Below are 16043 nucleotides of genomic sequence, written 5' to 3' on the forward strand. Positions count from 1 at the left end.
ACTCAGGTGTCATCTTCTCTGAGAAACCTTCCCTATTCCTCTGTTTACCAGTGATCTCTTTTTCTCTTTAGATTTTTCTTTATGTTACATAAACTCTGAGAAGCCCAGCAATTCTAGCAGAATTCTAGGATTCCATAAAAATATTCAGTTTTTATTATCCTCACTATCTGTACTAAAATAAAGATGATTGCACTCTAGAAGACTGAGCTCAATTGGTGTGTTAATATAAGTCATAACTCTTCAGAACACTGGTCCAGGGAGTTTGCCATATGAGATTTTCAAAAGCCGTTGTTTGTCCTTTGTCCTTTCACAGAAGACTTTGACATCAGAAAGGTAGCACCATGACCTGAAAGTGAATTGAATTTAAGGGAAGCTGTGCAAAGTTACAAGCCTTGCTTTCACTTCCAGAGCTATTTGAGTCCATTAGCAAAATATAAATCAGGATGCCTGAATAAGTTAGGCAGGAGAGAGAGCTCCTCCTCCCAGCCTTCTTTCCCCTCCCAATAATATCCTTGTTCTGAATTATTATCAGAGAAGGCAAACTTCAAGCAGCATGCAGGTCCAATCAACTGTGCAAGACACACATCTGAAATAAAGCAACATGGGTGGAGCTGACAGTTTCAATAAAGATAAATTGAAAATTCTCTGTGGCACCTGTAGTAAGATTACATTGTCCAAACAGCTAACAGGCTTCTTCAGCTACAACTATTTGCTGACTAACTTTCAATTTCTCAGGAATAGTTCTGCTATTTGGACCGTTCCTTGTTGGAGGAAAAAAAAAAGGTAGATATGTTTTCATTTATTTTCTTATGAATTTAAGTGGTTAAGAAATGAAAATGTTTGTTTTGTACTTCAGAAATTATTTATCCTCTACTATAACTTTTGTCTTCATTCAGGAATGTGGGCTAGCTCTTTATCTCTTAAACAAATATGTTTAATGAAATAGCACAGTTTTTAAAAAGTAGCAACAAAACATTTTCCCCACAAACTTAGGGCATAGTCTCTTATAAATTCACATATGATAGTGAGCATATATGGCTAAGATATTCAGGAATGTGAGCTATCCTTTTACTTCTGAAGTAAATACATTTAATGAAATAGCACAGGTAAAAAAAAAAAAAAAAGATTAAGAAGGAGAAGAAAAAGAAGAAGAAGATGTAGCAACAAAACATTTTCCTCACAAACGTGGGGCATATTCTCTTATAAATTCACATACCATAGTGATCATGTGTGGCTAAGACATGGAAAACTAATTCCTATCAATACCTTTCTCAGTATTATTTCAAGTACATTTTGGATCAAACGCGCTTAATAGTAATTTTTCCAATTATATGTAAAGACAATTTTTAGAATTCATTTTTATAAAATTCCAAATTTTTCTTCCTTTTTCTCTCCTGGATTATACCCCACTTTTACCTGAGTGAAACAGACCTTTCCTGACAACTTTCTAAGATTCTTGGGCAAGAGGATTATTTCACCTGTCTTTTTGCTAGTTCTGCCATTCCAGAATTCATTTTGGTGTGCTTATAGTTTTTTGGGGAGATGAATATGGAAGGGGTTAGGTAATTTCCTGGTTATTTTGCAGTCTTGGCTTCTGGAATTCTGAGTGAACCTTTAAAATACATTCTGCTATAAAATGAGATGTGATTTGTTTTATCTGCTTTAAAATCTGCAAATGAAAAACTACTGAATTTTTCCTAAATTCTTATTTAGAAAGTATTCTATATTCTAATATTTTGCTCCCTAATATACAAACATTTTTCAGTCTGTGAGTTAAAGTACATATTTCAGAAAATTCGTTTTGTGTATCATCAGTAGCAAGATGACCAGGTTTTTAGTGGAAATATCTTTCATTTGTCCTTTCAGTCTTTCATTTCATTAAGGTATGTTTCTAAAGGTGCAACTTGGACCTTATTTATATCAATCCTTAAAACCATGAGATTTTTGAAAGCAAGGTAAATATATACATAATTGCATATTACTTATGGCCAAGGAAGCACTCCTTCCCTCAAAAAACCCAAGAGGACTGGGTTGAATTCTGGGGGAGTCTGCTAACAGAGTAGAATTATACTCTGGCTCATTGCCTCTACCTGAGTTGTAGGAAGAATCTTCAAAAAAAAAGTTAGCTATGGCTCATAGATATGTGCTTTCCTAAAAGAAATTCATAAGACCTTTAGAAAAGATACTATATGTATAGTATTAAGTATAGGATAGTTCTTTATTTTTCGCTTTTATTTTTCTTTATTTTGCTTAAAGTGAAACAAGTCTCAAAAGCATTTATGAGCAAATAGAATACAAAACAATAGCATTACTCTCTTGGGATTCAAAGGTAACATTGGACCATAAAGATATTTTTAGTTCATCTTGGATCTCTAGCTATCAAAGAAGTACAAACAAGTGTGGCCCCAAGCTCAAATCTAATCAGTCATGGCATAGTTTAGGCTTTCTTAGTCTTTTCAATTTCAGTATCTTCTTGGTTGCCTCCAGGAAGCAATGTAGTTGCTGCTGATCAATAGGAACAGAAACTTTTGAATTCATGCAGTATCTGCCAAGACAGGAAATATTCATCTCTCAGAATTACTGTTTAGTCATCTGTGCTCAAAGAAAGAAATGCAAAGCAGAAGATGTAGCCAAGCCTGGACTTGAGGTCCAGCTTCAGCCTCCCTTAGCAAATGCAATGAAATAATTCATTGCCATTTGTTAATAGCCACCAGTGAAACTAGGAGTTACTAGAATTCCAACGGAGAGCTGCTGAGTCCCAAGAGACATGTTTAAAGGAAAAGAGGGAGAAAATGTTAGGTAAGAAGGCCTCTTCATTCTTTTTTTTTTTTTTTTAATAGCTTACTGAGTAGGTAACTATTCTTGATTTGGGTTCTAGGAATAGGCTCCTCAGAATAATAAGGTTCCATGTGTTCAAAGCACTGAATCAATCAGTCAATCAAAAAGCATTCTAAAACATTTACTATGTTCCAGACTCTGTATTAATTTTTGAGTATAAAAGGAAAAAGAATAAAAGAAAGAAAAAGGAAAAAAAAAAAAGAAGTACATGCCCTCAAGAAATTATACTTTAATATGGGAGACCACTACACACACACACACACACACACACACACACATACACACACATATACATATACATGTATGTGTACAAGATAAATACTGAGTAAATTGAAGATAATCTTAGAGGGGATGGATGGGAGAGAAAATATATTATGAAAAGATAATTGAGTTAAATATATTTTTTTCTCCATTAAAGACAAAACCCACATTTACATTTTTTGCTTGTTTGTTGTGCTCAATTGTCATTGTTTTCTATAGCATAGGGACACTTGTTAGAAAAAATAAAACATATGGTAGAGTTGTAAAATGATTCAGCCATTCTGGAGAACAATTTGGGACTATGTTATCAAACTGTGCATACCCTTTGATTCAGCAGTGTTTCTATTGGGTCTATATCCCAAAGAAATCCTAAAGGAGGGAAAGGGACCCACATGTACAAAAATATTTGTAGCAGCTCTTTTTGTTATGGCAAGGAACTGAAAAAGGAATAGATACTCATCATTTGGAGAATGGCTGAAAAAGTTATGATATATAAAAGTAATGGAATATTATTATTCTATAAAAAATGAACAAGTTGATTTTAGAAAGGTCTGGAAAATTTTGTATGAATGTGTGCTGAGAGAAACAAGCAGATCCAGAAATACATTGTACATAGTAACAGCAAGACTGTGGAATGATCAACTATGACAAATGGCTTCTCTCAGCAGTTCAGTGATTGAAGGCCATCCCAAAACTCTAGATGCAAAATGCCATTTGCATCCAGAGAGAGAATTATGAAGACTATACACATGCTCTGTTTACTTTTTTCCTTTTTCTTTTTTTTTCTCTTGTGGTTTTTCCTTTTTGTTCTGATTTTCTCTCCCAACATAAGGAAATGTGTTAAGAAAAAAAAGAATGTACATATATAACTAGAGGAAAAACGTGAGAGAAAAATAAGAAAACATTTTCTATCCCTACCCTATAAAGAAGTATAGTGATTCTCATAATGGGGACCCAGTTTCAGAGGAGGGTTCTTACTTGCCCAACAATGTAGTTTGCATTTCTCTCAACATATCAGAATATGAAAAATATTGAAATTCCTTTAAACTAAAAGACAAATTATAGGTAGCAGCTAAGTTTTCTCACATGTTCCAAATAACATGCTTAACATCTGAAGTTGGTTTGTATGGGTGATATGAAGGAAAGTTTGAGAAGATTCCTTCTGCCCCTTTCAAAGTAAGGATCCAAAATGGGACTTTAAAAAACATTAATAAATTATTTTATGTTTTAAATTACTATGTGCTTTTAAATATATTTCAGAATAGAGGCAGTTTACTATACTGGAGCATTAATCTGGAGTCAGTAGAGAACTGAATTTAAATCCCATCTTTGATGTTGTGGAACCATGGGAAATGGTATAATTGATGTCCATAGAGGATTTTAAGGATTTGCAAAGCATTTCATACACATTATCTCCTTCGATTCTCATAATATCCCTGTGAGATAGATATTATTATTTCCATTTTACAGAAAAGCCTGAGGCGTAGAAGGAGATTAAGTGTTAGAAGCAGCAAGTCTTGCTCTCTCCTGGCAACAAGTCCAGTTTATTGTCAACTTCAACACCCAGACTTTCTGGAATTTAACTTTTTGGAGTTTCAATTTCTGCAATTATAAAATTGAGATGGTAGTACTTACCATGAAAAGCTGTTGTAGGGATCAAATAAAATAATATATCTTTCTTTGTAAACTTTAGATAATTTACCTAATTGGATAATTAGAAATTACCATGGTTTCTTACTACACTTGATATGAAAGTCATTCCCCGCTTGGAAGCCAAGACAGTGAACTCTCCTACATTACTCTCCAAATAATTTTAAAACACTGCTTTGGGGCAGCTAAATGGTGCAATGGATAAAGCATGTGCCTTGAAGTTAGGAGGACTTGAATTCAAATTAAACTTCAGGTACTTAATGCTTCCTAGCTATGTGACTCTGGGCAAATCACTTAACCCCAATTACCTTGCCATAAATAAATAAAATAATCCTCAAATCAAATTTTGGAGTGGTAGAGACAAGAGAGATTTTTTTTTTCCTATCCTAAGACAACTTAGGAGGTCTTAAGGAAAGACCTATGGTACCAAGGGTAGGATCCAGTTTGGAGCACAGAGCACTCAACAGGAGGCCTTGGTGGCAGCTACAGCAGCAACAACTTTGGGAGCTCTCAGCACAGACACAGTAAAAAGCAGGGGAAAAATCAAATAAATAATAAGAGATTATAGAAGACACTTTGCTAGTACTGGGTATAGCTGGTACTGACTGGCAATTCTACTGTGTGTATATATATCTCTGTATCACAGTTTTGAGATGGAGAGGAGTATTTGTGATTGGTCACAAGGGAAAAAGCGTCCTGATCCAAGGCAGAGAGAAGCTCTAGTATAATGACTACAGGAGAATGGCAGACTTATTCACTATTACAGGGCCAGGAAGAGTGCTAGTGCTGGCAGATGCAGGCAAGTAGGGATCCTTCCTTGTAGAAGACTAGAATTCAGAGCAAGAGAGCATTGATCACATCTTTCTCTAGATCACACCAGTTTGGAAGCATCAAAAATTTGCAGACTCCTAGAACTACCTCTGAAAGTAGCAGCATGAAAAAGCCTGAAACTTGGGACAGTGCCTTTTCACTTTTTGGGTGACCAGAGCCCAACTCTAACATAAAGTTCAATTAAAAAAATTAGACTAGAAAAATAAGCAAGCAACAATAAAGACAACAAAAAGAAATTAATAATAAAAGCCACTTTGACAGTAGATATAAAAATCAAAAGCTACAAGCAAAGCTTCAAAGAAAAATGGTAATTTAACCCAAACCAAGAATTCCTGAGTTAATTCCAAGAGTTAAAGAAAGAAGTAAGCGTAATAAAGGAAAAGAAATTATACTGATGAATGAAATGATGAAAAGAAAATTAACAGCTTGATAAAAGAAGAACAAAAAATTCTGAAGAAAATAATACCTTAAAAAACTGAATTGGCCAAATGGAAAAGAGGTACAAAAAGCTCACTGAAGAAAATAATTCCTTAAAAATTAGAATTAAGCAAGTCAAAGCTAATGACTCCACAAGACAGGAAAAAAAAAAAAAACAATAAAACAAAGTCAAAAGATTGGAAAAAAATAAAAGAAAATGTGAAATATCTCATTGGAAAAATAACTGTTCTGAAAAATAGGTCAAGAAGAGATCATTTAAAAACTGTTAGACTACCTGAAAGCCATGATAAAAAAATAGCCTAGAAGTTATATTTCAATAAATTATCAAGAAAAACTGCCTTGATATTATAGAACTAGAGGGTAAAATAGAAAATGGAAGACACAGACCATCTCCAGAAAGAGATTCCAAAATGAAAGCTTCTAGAGTTGTGTCAGCCAAATTCTAGAGCTCCCAGGTCAAGGGAAAAATACTGCAAGCAATCAGAAAGAAATAATTCAAATATCATGGATCCACAGTCAGGATCATAGAAAATTTAGCAGTTTTGACATAAAAGAGTGGAGTGCTTAGAATATGATATCCTGAAAGGCAAAGGAGCTAAAGTTATAACCTATCCAATAAAACTGAAATAAACCTTCAGAGGAAAAAAAAAAGATATTTAATGAAATAGAAGACTTTCAAGCATTTTTGGTGAAAAGGCCAAAGCTAAATAGAAAATTTACCATTGAAACACAAGATTTAAGAGATATATGAAAAAGTAAATATGGAAGAGTAAGTATAAGGAACTCAATAAAGTTAAATTGTCTACATTCCTATGTAGGAAAATGATACTTGTAACTCCTAAGAATTTTATCATTACTAGGACTGGTAGAGAAAATTTACATAGATAAAGGATATGGGTGTGAGCCAATTATGTTGGGATGATTCTCCCCCTCAAAAAAAATAAATAAATAAAGGGCTGAGAAAGAGATATACTGGGAAAAGGGGGAAAGGAGAGATAAAATGAGATAAATTTTTTTCATATAAAAGAGGCATTCAAGAGAGAGCTTTTGCAGTGGAGAAGAAGATAGGGGGTAGGTGGAGGTAATGTTTGAAACTTACTCTCATCAGAATTGATTCAAAGAGGGAAGAATATATATTGACATTAGGCTGGTTATAGTAATCTGTTTTACCAAATAGGGAAATAGGACAGGAGGGGATAAGAGATATGAGGATAGGAATAATAAAAGGGAAACCAGATTAAGGAAGACAGTGCTCAGAAGCAAAACAGACTTTTGGGGAGGGCAGGATAAAAAAAGAGAAAGATTAAACAAGAAAATAGAATGGAGGAAAAGAAACAATACAAATAAATGTTTGAGTAGGATAAGCCTACTCATCAAATGGATGAAGATAGCCAAAGGGATTGGAAACCAGAATCCAACAGTATGTTGTTTACAAAAGACCCATTTGAAATAGAAAGACACACATAGATTTAAAATAAAGGACTAGAGCAGCATTTCTTATGCTTCACTCATGTGAATTTTTAAAAAGGCTAAAGTAGCAATTATGATCTCAAACAAGGTAAAAGCAAGAAAAGACCTAATTAAAAGAAATAATCAGGGAAACTACATTTGGTAAAAGTACCATAGACAACAAAGCAATATAAAAAAAAAAAAAAAAACATTACAGTAAGTTTCTCTAATGACTTCATTTCTCAAATATATAGTAAACTGAGTCAAAATTATAAAATTCAGTTTCCAATTGATATATGGTCAAAATATGAACAGGCATTTTTCGAAAGAAGAGATCAAAACTATATATAATTGGAAAACATGCTCTAAATCACTGTTGATTAGAGAGAAGCAAATAAACACAACTCTGAGGTATCACTTTTTGCTTATCAGAAACGACAAATGCTGGAGGGGATGGGGCAAAATAGATGCACTAATATACTTTTAGTGGAGTTGTGAACTGGTCCAACCATTTGGAAGAGCACCTTTGGAATTATATCCAAAGGGCTATCAAATTGTGCATACTCTTTGATCCAGCAATGTTAAAATCCTAGTGTTAACTCAATAGAATTGACAGTGCTTATTGGTTCACACATTAGAGCAAATCCTTACAAGGTGTTAAGTCACTACTATTGATAGAAACAATGCTTAAGTTAACACCTTTAGAGCTCACACATTAGTTCACACATTTGGGAGATTTCAGGGTTCAGTATGAGATATCCAAATTCACACCTCTCATAAGCCCACTCTCAGAGGAGGAGTCAGATTCATTCCATATTCCACCTTTGTGCTGGCTGGAGACATTTGGAGGAAGCTAGGAGCTGAAGCTCAAGACTTTGAAGTATACAATAAAGGACTGGATTTTAACTCCTGGCTGCATTTGAGGTGATTATTACCTGGAACTGAAACTAAGGCTGCCTCCAGAAACCTCCCAAGAAACCTGCACCCAGAGAACCATAATATTATACAAAAGAAGAGAGCACTACACAGCAATACACTACTATATCCCAAAGAGATCAAAGAAAAAGGAAAAAGGCATACATGTGCAAATATATTTATAGCAGCTTTTTTTCTGTGTGGTAACAAAGAACTGGAGATGGAGGAGGATGCTCATAGGCCAGGGAACATCTGAGCAAGTTGTGGCATACGATTGTGATGAAGTCTTCTTGTGCTATAAGAAGTGATGAGGGAGGTGGTTTCAGAAAAATATGGCAAGATTTATGTGAACTGATGCAAAACGAAGTAAAAAGAACCAGGAGATCACTGTGCACAGTAATAACAATGTTGTAATAAGGGTAAACTGTGAAAGACTTTGTTATTATTATCAGTACAATGATTTAAGACAATTCATGATGAAAACATCCCAGAGAAAGAACTGAGAAACTCAGAATGCAAATTTTTTTCTTCCTTCCTTCCTTCCTTCCTCCTTCCTTCCTCCTTCTTTCCTCCCTCCCTCCTTTCCTTCCTTCTTTTTTCCTTCCTTCCTCCCTCCCTTCCTCCCTCCCTCCCTTCCTTCCTTCCTTCCTCCTTCTTTCCTCCCTCCCTCCTTTCCTTCCTTCTTTCTTCCTTCCTTCCTCCCTCCCTCCCTCTCTTCCTTCCTTCCTTCCTACTTTCCTTCCTTCCTTCCTTCCTTCCTTCCTTCCTTCCTTCCTTCCTTCCTTCCTTCCTTCCTTCCTTCCTTCCTTCCTTCCTTCCTTCCTTCCTTCTTCCCTTTCTCTCTTCCTTCTTTCCTTTGTTTCTTCCTTCTTTCCTTTGTTTCTTCTTTCCTTCCTTCCTTCCTTTTGCCATTCTTTTTGTCATTAGCTAGTATGGAAATAAATTTTGCATGATTTCATATACATAATTGATATATTACTTTCCTTATCAGTGGATTGGGGGAGGGAGCATTATGGAAGGAAGGAATTTGGAACTCAAAATTTTAAAAGAAATAAATATTAAAAATAAATAATTTTTAAAAAGCTATTATCATGAATGGTTGATTACTGTCCAAATCTCTATCTGGAAAACTGAGTGTAAGCTGAGACCTGAATTTTACCATAAATTATTAGTAGTTCCTATTTCAGATGACAAACCACAACAGGAGAAAACAGGAAGCACAGCCTTAATTTTCTTAGTTTAGTTCAAGAACTAAAGGGTTTAGTTCAAGAAACCCTTATCAAAGGCTTCTTCTGCAGCTGCTGCTGTGTTAGTTGACTAAAGCAAAGTATTTTGGGGACTAGTTTGTATGGAAATCATTTCTGCTTTCTACTTCCTTGGCTCAGTATTAGGTCAAAAATTAAGAAGTACAGTCTTGAACTTTGTGGTATCATACCAAATGATATTTCAAGTTAATTGTATTCTGGAGCAGACAGTAACAGACAGCAATGAAAATCTATTTTGAAGAAAGAATTTGTACTCAGTAATTCACATATATCTCTAACTGTTGAAAGAGAAGTAGTTTATTTGATGTTTTGTATCATAGAGCCCAAATATATAAATATGGGGAGAGAGAGAGAGAGAGAAGAGAGAGAGAGAGAGAGAGAGAGAGAGAGAGAGAGAGAGAGAGAGAGAGAGAGGAAAGGAGAGAGAGAGAGGGAGGGAGGGAAGAAGGGAAAGAGAGGGAGGCAGGGAGAGAGAATGAATATTTACTACTCTTTTGGAAAAGCTTTGTTAAGGAAACAGCAGAATTTCTAAAATTAATAGTGAAACTGATAGCAAGATCTATTTTGAAAGTGATTTGGACTTCTTTTTGGCTCTAAAAACCAGATAACCAAGATATATTCTAAGTTCATTCCCTGGTTATGATAAATATTTGGTAGTTTCATTAATCAGAGGTTTATGCTAAGTTCAGAATGCTTCCCTGAACTACTTCTGTTGTTCAAATAAAAGTGTTTTTCAATACTAGCATAGATTGTTTTTCCTTAGAGAAAGGTGTTCATAGAAGTTGGAGTCTAGGACTATTTATTCAGTATGTTTATTCTGAAAAAGATGGAGAGAGAAAAATTTAAAGTTTATTGTAATTTTAAACTTACATTAACTGATGCTAAGTGAAGTGTATAGAACCAAGATAACATTGTGCACAGCAACAAGATTATATGATGATCAGTTCTCTTGGGCATGGTTCTTTTTTAACAACGAGATGATTCAGACCAATTCCAATGGTCTTGTGATGAAGAGAATCAGCTGTACCCAGAAAAAGGACTATGGAACTGAGTATGGATCACAACATAGTATTTTCATTTTTTGTTGTTGTTGTTTGCTTGCATTTTTTTCTTTCTCTTTTTTCCTTTTTAATCTGATTTTTCTTGTGCAGCATGATAATTGTGGAAATATATATATAGAAAAATTGCACATGTTTAACATATATTGGATTACTTGCCATCTTGGGGAAAGGATGGGGGGAAGGGAGGAAGGAAAAAAATTAGAACATAAAGTTTTGCAAAGGTAATGTTGAAAACTATGCATATGTTTTGAAAATAAAAAAAAGCTTTATATAAAAAAAGTTATAATCTCTTGAAATGAAAGCATTAGGAGTGCCACTCAGCATGTGTGGGAATGATAATATAGTATCATTATCTATTTTAGACACGAACACACTGAAATCTTAAAAACTACTGAAGCACGTAGTCATCAGTGGCCACAAAGATCGGTTATTCACTTGAAAGAAAAAGAAAATTGTGAACTTGGAGGCAATGGACAAGTAAGTATGGATGAGGGGCACAAAGTATAGAAGAGTGGTGAAGGGCATTGAGCACAGTTGAAATAAGATTTAGTTTTGAATGTGAAAATCTTTGAAAACCAGAACTCTTTTGTGAAATGAGACCTTGCCTTTTAGATATGTGTTCTATAAAGGGGATGATATATATGTGTATGTATTTGTATATGTGGGTACATATATTTATATGTGTTGTGCCAGGAAAGAAAGCTTTTATTTATGGATATCTGGAAAGGGAAAGTAATGGTGATGGTGGTGGTGGTGGTGGAAGTTAAGAGAAAGGTCCAAAATTTGAGCTCTAAGTTGTTAAGGCTTTTATCCAACACTGAATACCTTAACTCTAAGCAGTATTATTCATCTCTCTCCCCACTCCACCATTTACAATTCATCTTTTTCAATAGCAAGGAGCAGGTTGCAGAGATTCTGTTGTCCCTATCACCTCTGGAGGTTGTTGAACTTAAAGAAGGAATCAATTTTTTTCGGAATAAGAAAAGTGGCAAAAACTACATCTTATATAAAGATAAAAACCACCTTCGAGCATGCAAGAATATGTGCAAACACCAAGGAGGATTGTTTATAGAAGACATTGAAGATTTAGATGGAAGGTAAATCGAGCACTTTGTTTTCTTGCTGAAATGTTAGTATTTAATAAAAATTTGGTTGCAGAAATACGTGGAGTGAAGAGGAAATATTTAATGATGGCAAAATTCAACAAAAAATTTTATTCTCTGAAAAATTAACATCTTACTGTTTGACTGTCTGTGTTGTACTCTTTCTATCTCTGTCTCTTCTCCTGTCCTTTTTCAAGTTAAAGTTGGGGAGATGAAGTTGGGAAGGGAAAATGTTTTTGCTCAAAAAGCTACATTTATAATAGAAGTTTACAATTTCTTGTATGACCTTTTGCTCTATTATGTATTTGAAAGTGTTTGTCTTAACTCTTGTTTTTGATATTCAAAACTTTTTGTAACTGGAGGGGAAAAAACTTTGTAGGGATAAAAATTATCTTGCCTGCAATATAAGAGTGAGGCAGAGTTTTGAACCAATGGAACTTTATTAAAGGGTCCGTGGTCTGCTCTTGTGAAGTAGACCTCAAATCTTCCTCATGATCTAAGATGCCTTCTTCTTCCAGGATCTTATTTTTATAGGGCTAGATGTTCAGTCATTCTGGAACAGTTATACTAAATGCAGAATAATTTCATTGATTGACATGTAACATATAGACTAAAATAAACAAAATAATATGTCAGCAGGGTTACAAGCTAGATGAAGTAAGGGATATCTCCACACAAGATAGACAGGCTTATTCTTAGGTTGGGCAGGAGAAAATGGTACAAGCTTATCATAGTCAGTGACCTAAGTAGTCTGCTCCCATTGGACAAGTGATTGATCCAAAGGTACAAAAATACTTTGGGAAACTTTCCATGTAATTGTCATCTCTGTCATGATGGTCTTGGTCATCATGACAAGGAAAAACAAGGGTGGAGAGTCTTACAGCTGACTTCCTATAGTTAAACAAGTGAACTTAGAATCTGCAGCTCATAGCTCTGGGTCTAATAAATAGAACTTTGATATAATTCTATGAAATTGATTAATATTGATTGGAATAGAGTAGGAATCCAAATGGATTACTTCTCACAGCTTCCCTTATACCAGTTCTTATGTGTGGAGTCAGGGGCTACCAGTATACACAGTCTTGAAAGTTCCTCCCATTTCCTTAAGGTGTAGGTAATCTATACTCACCACCCAGCACATGAGCAGTGTGCTTCCTTCCTGACAGCCCAGAACTAGGAATGCCCCTGAAACTTAGAGCTCTAGTTCAAATTCTTTGTGCTGTCCATTTATCAGTAATTCTTTGAATCTCCAGAGGCCTGCTGGAACTTTTTCCCATTGTAGAATGCAGATATCTGACTGTCATTTGGAGATCAGAGATCTAACCTTGATCATTCACAGGCTGATGGCCAATAGGCTTTACCCAGAGTGAGGGTCTAATAGACTTCAGAGTATGGAGCAGATTATACCAAGTGCACTTATCTGTTGCCCAAGGGAGAGAAGTTATGTGCTCTCTCATATGTGCTACTTAACAAGAGCTTTTTTTTTTTAATTGTAACTTTTTATTGACAGAACATATACCTGGATAATTTTTTTATAACATTGTCCCTTGCATGCACTTCTGTTCTGACTTTTCCCTTCCCTCCTTCCACCCTCTCCCCTAGATGGCAAGCAGTCTTATACATTAACAAGAGCTTTTATAAATAGATATTTTTGGCCCCAAGAATGTAGAATTCAGGATGGTAAAGCGAAAAAAAAAAAACAAAGACTGGAAGAAATTCTGAGAATGACCAGAGCAGGCAGGTAGATTAGTGATTAAAGCATGGGGCCCGGAGTTATGAAGACCAGAATTCAAATCTGGTCTCAGACACTTATTAGCTGTATGACCCTAAACAAATCACTTAACCTCTGTGAATCTCAGTTTACTCATCCGTTAAAATAATGGCACCTTCCTCCCAGAACTGTTGTGAGGATCAAATGAGATAATAATTGTCAAAAAGTTTAGCACCATGTCTGGCACATTTTTGTTGTTTAGTTTCTGTCATGTCTATTCATTTGGGGTTTTCTGGCCAAGATACTGGAGTGGTTCTCCATTTCCTTATCCAGCTCATTTTACAGATGAGGAAACCAAAGCAAACAGGATCATGGCTTATCCAGGCTCAGATAAGTGGCTGAAGGTTAGACATTGAACTCGTTGAGTTTTCTTGACTCCCGGCCAAGCACTCTATCCACTTTTTCTCTTAGCTGATCTGGCTCATATTTCTTCATCATTTTCTACCTTAATAAGATAGCATATGTATCGTTAATATATAATAAATACAGTACATAAACAGTTGCCTAGTTGTTTTAGTCATGCCTATTTGTGATACCCTTTGGACTTTTCTTGGCAAAGATAATGGAATGGTTTGCCATTTCCTTCTCCTGCTCATTTTATAGATAAGGAAACTGAAGCAAACAGGGCTATGGTTTGTTCAAGCTCATATAAGTGGCTGAGGGCTAGATTGTGAACTCATTGAGTTTTTTTTGACTTAGGTCAAGCACTCTATTCACTTTCCCTCTTAGTTGAGCTGATTCATATCTCTTCCTTATTTTCTATCTTAATAAGACAGGATATATTTAATACAAGGCTTTGTATATAACAAATACATAACAAATGTAGTAAATAAATGGTTGCCCAGTAATTTTAGTCATGCCTGACCATTTGTGACACCCTTTGAGCTTTTCTTGGCAAAGATAATAGAATGGCTTGCCATTTCTTTCTTCTCCCCAACAATTCTGCTAAGAAGGTCATACTAAGATTATTATTCTAGCTCTCTATATAAGAAAAGAACCTAAATGAGAATAGACAACTTTTACTAATATTGAATTGTTGGGGAGAATTTAATAATATATTTAGAGCTTTGAATCATATCAGCATTATGTAAATATAAGCTATTGTTGTGACTAAATAAACAGCTAATTTTGAGTCTCAGGCTTCAGTATGGCCATTGTTAAATAATAATATAAAGAGGTAACCTTTTCCCATTGTAGAATGCAGATATCTGACTGTCATTTGGAGATCAGAGATCTAGAGGTAGAAGAGACCTAAGAAACCATTCCAGAGGTCCTCAAATTTTTTAAATAGGGGGCCAGTTCACTGGAGGGCGGGACTATAGTAAAAACAAAAACTTTGTTTTGTGGGCCTTTAAATAAAGAAACTTCATAGCCCTGGGTGAGGGGGATAAACGTCCTCAGCTACTGCATCTGGCCCACAGGCTGTAGTGTGAGGACCCCTGCTGTAACCCTCTAATTTTAAAGAGAATGTTACTGAGACCCAGAGAGTTTGAGTGAGTTGAGGTCTCCTAACTTCTCTGAGAGGTAGGATTTAAATCATGTTCCTCTGATTCAGAGTCAAATCTCTTTCTACTGTACCACACACTTAACTCTTTGGGAATCTACTGGGGATACTGCATAGGCCTTGTAGACTGCCTAAATCAATTTCCTAAAATCAAGTTTTAATGAAATTTTGGACCTAAATTAAAAATTCATTTTCACAAAGTTATGGTAACTGGTAGAATTAGGCCTGAATCCCACATCCAAAGTCCAATTCCAGCTAGATGGTACACCTTCTACCTGTGTGACGCTTGGAAAGTCTCATAACCTCTCTCTGCCTCAGTTTCTTCAACTATAAAGTGGACATAATAATATTTATCTACTTCAAAGTCTGTTGTGAGTTTCAAATAAGATTGCAATTATGACATACTCATCAGTGCTCCCAGCACATAGTAGATTCTTTAAAAATTCTGTTGTCTCCCTCTCTATTTCTTTTTCACTATACTAATTCATATATCTTTTGTTTCATGGCAAAATACTGTAATGATAGCATGTTGCCAAAGATGGCATTTGGATTTATATTAAATGCATGTTGGCACTCTATCGATGTTTGTCCCTTCTTTGCTCTACAACTTATTTTTTCCCTCCAATCCAAACATTTTGATTATTTGTATTATAGTTCTTTATTATGTGAATTCACAGGGGATTGGTTCTAATAACTCTGGCTTGTTGACATTAGTTCCAATTGAAATATGCTTTCCTTTATGAAGCAAGCTGACACATTAACTGAAGCCAGCTGTCTTACATTTTGGCTTCCTTTTTCTTCTAATCATTTTCCTTCATGTGATTCAGAAAATTACTACTATTCTTAGAATGCTTAATACATTTAATATTTATATTCCCTTGGCTGAGAGCTTAACCTTTTTTGCTGACAATAATATCCACAACATGGTTACTAATAAAATGAAAGACATTTCTGCTC

At 35.0% G+C, this 16043-nt stretch overlaps 1 protein-coding gene across 2 annotated transcripts in view; it reads left to right on the plus strand.

The window, feature by feature from the left end:
- Positions 1-612: 612 nt before the first annotated feature.
- The window catches only part of LOC127544097 (cytidine monophosphate-N-acetylneuraminic acid hydroxylase), a 91562-nt gene continuing 76131 nt past the window's right edge, over positions 613-16043 (plus strand). Inside the window, exons 1-3 of one of the 2 annotated variants that reach the window (XM_051970593.1) lie at positions 613-783; positions 11071-11185; positions 11602-11805. In XM_051970593.1, the coding sequence (XP_051826553.1) occupies positions 11178-11185; positions 11602-11805 (212 nt within the window). In that variant the 5' untranslated portion in view covers positions 613-783; positions 11071-11177. Of the gene's footprint in view, positions 784-2235; positions 2800-11070; positions 11186-11601; positions 11806-16043 lie in introns of those variants that run through there. The other variant, XM_051970594.1, reaches the window with a different exon arrangement.

The sequence above is a fragment of the Antechinus flavipes genome, chromosome 1, assembly GCF_016432865.1.
Source record: "Antechinus flavipes isolate AdamAnt ecotype Samford, QLD, Australia chromosome 1, AdamAnt_v2, whole genome shotgun sequence".
Classification (NCBI taxonomy): Eukaryota; Metazoa; Chordata; class Mammalia; order Dasyuromorphia; family Dasyuridae; genus Antechinus; species Antechinus flavipes.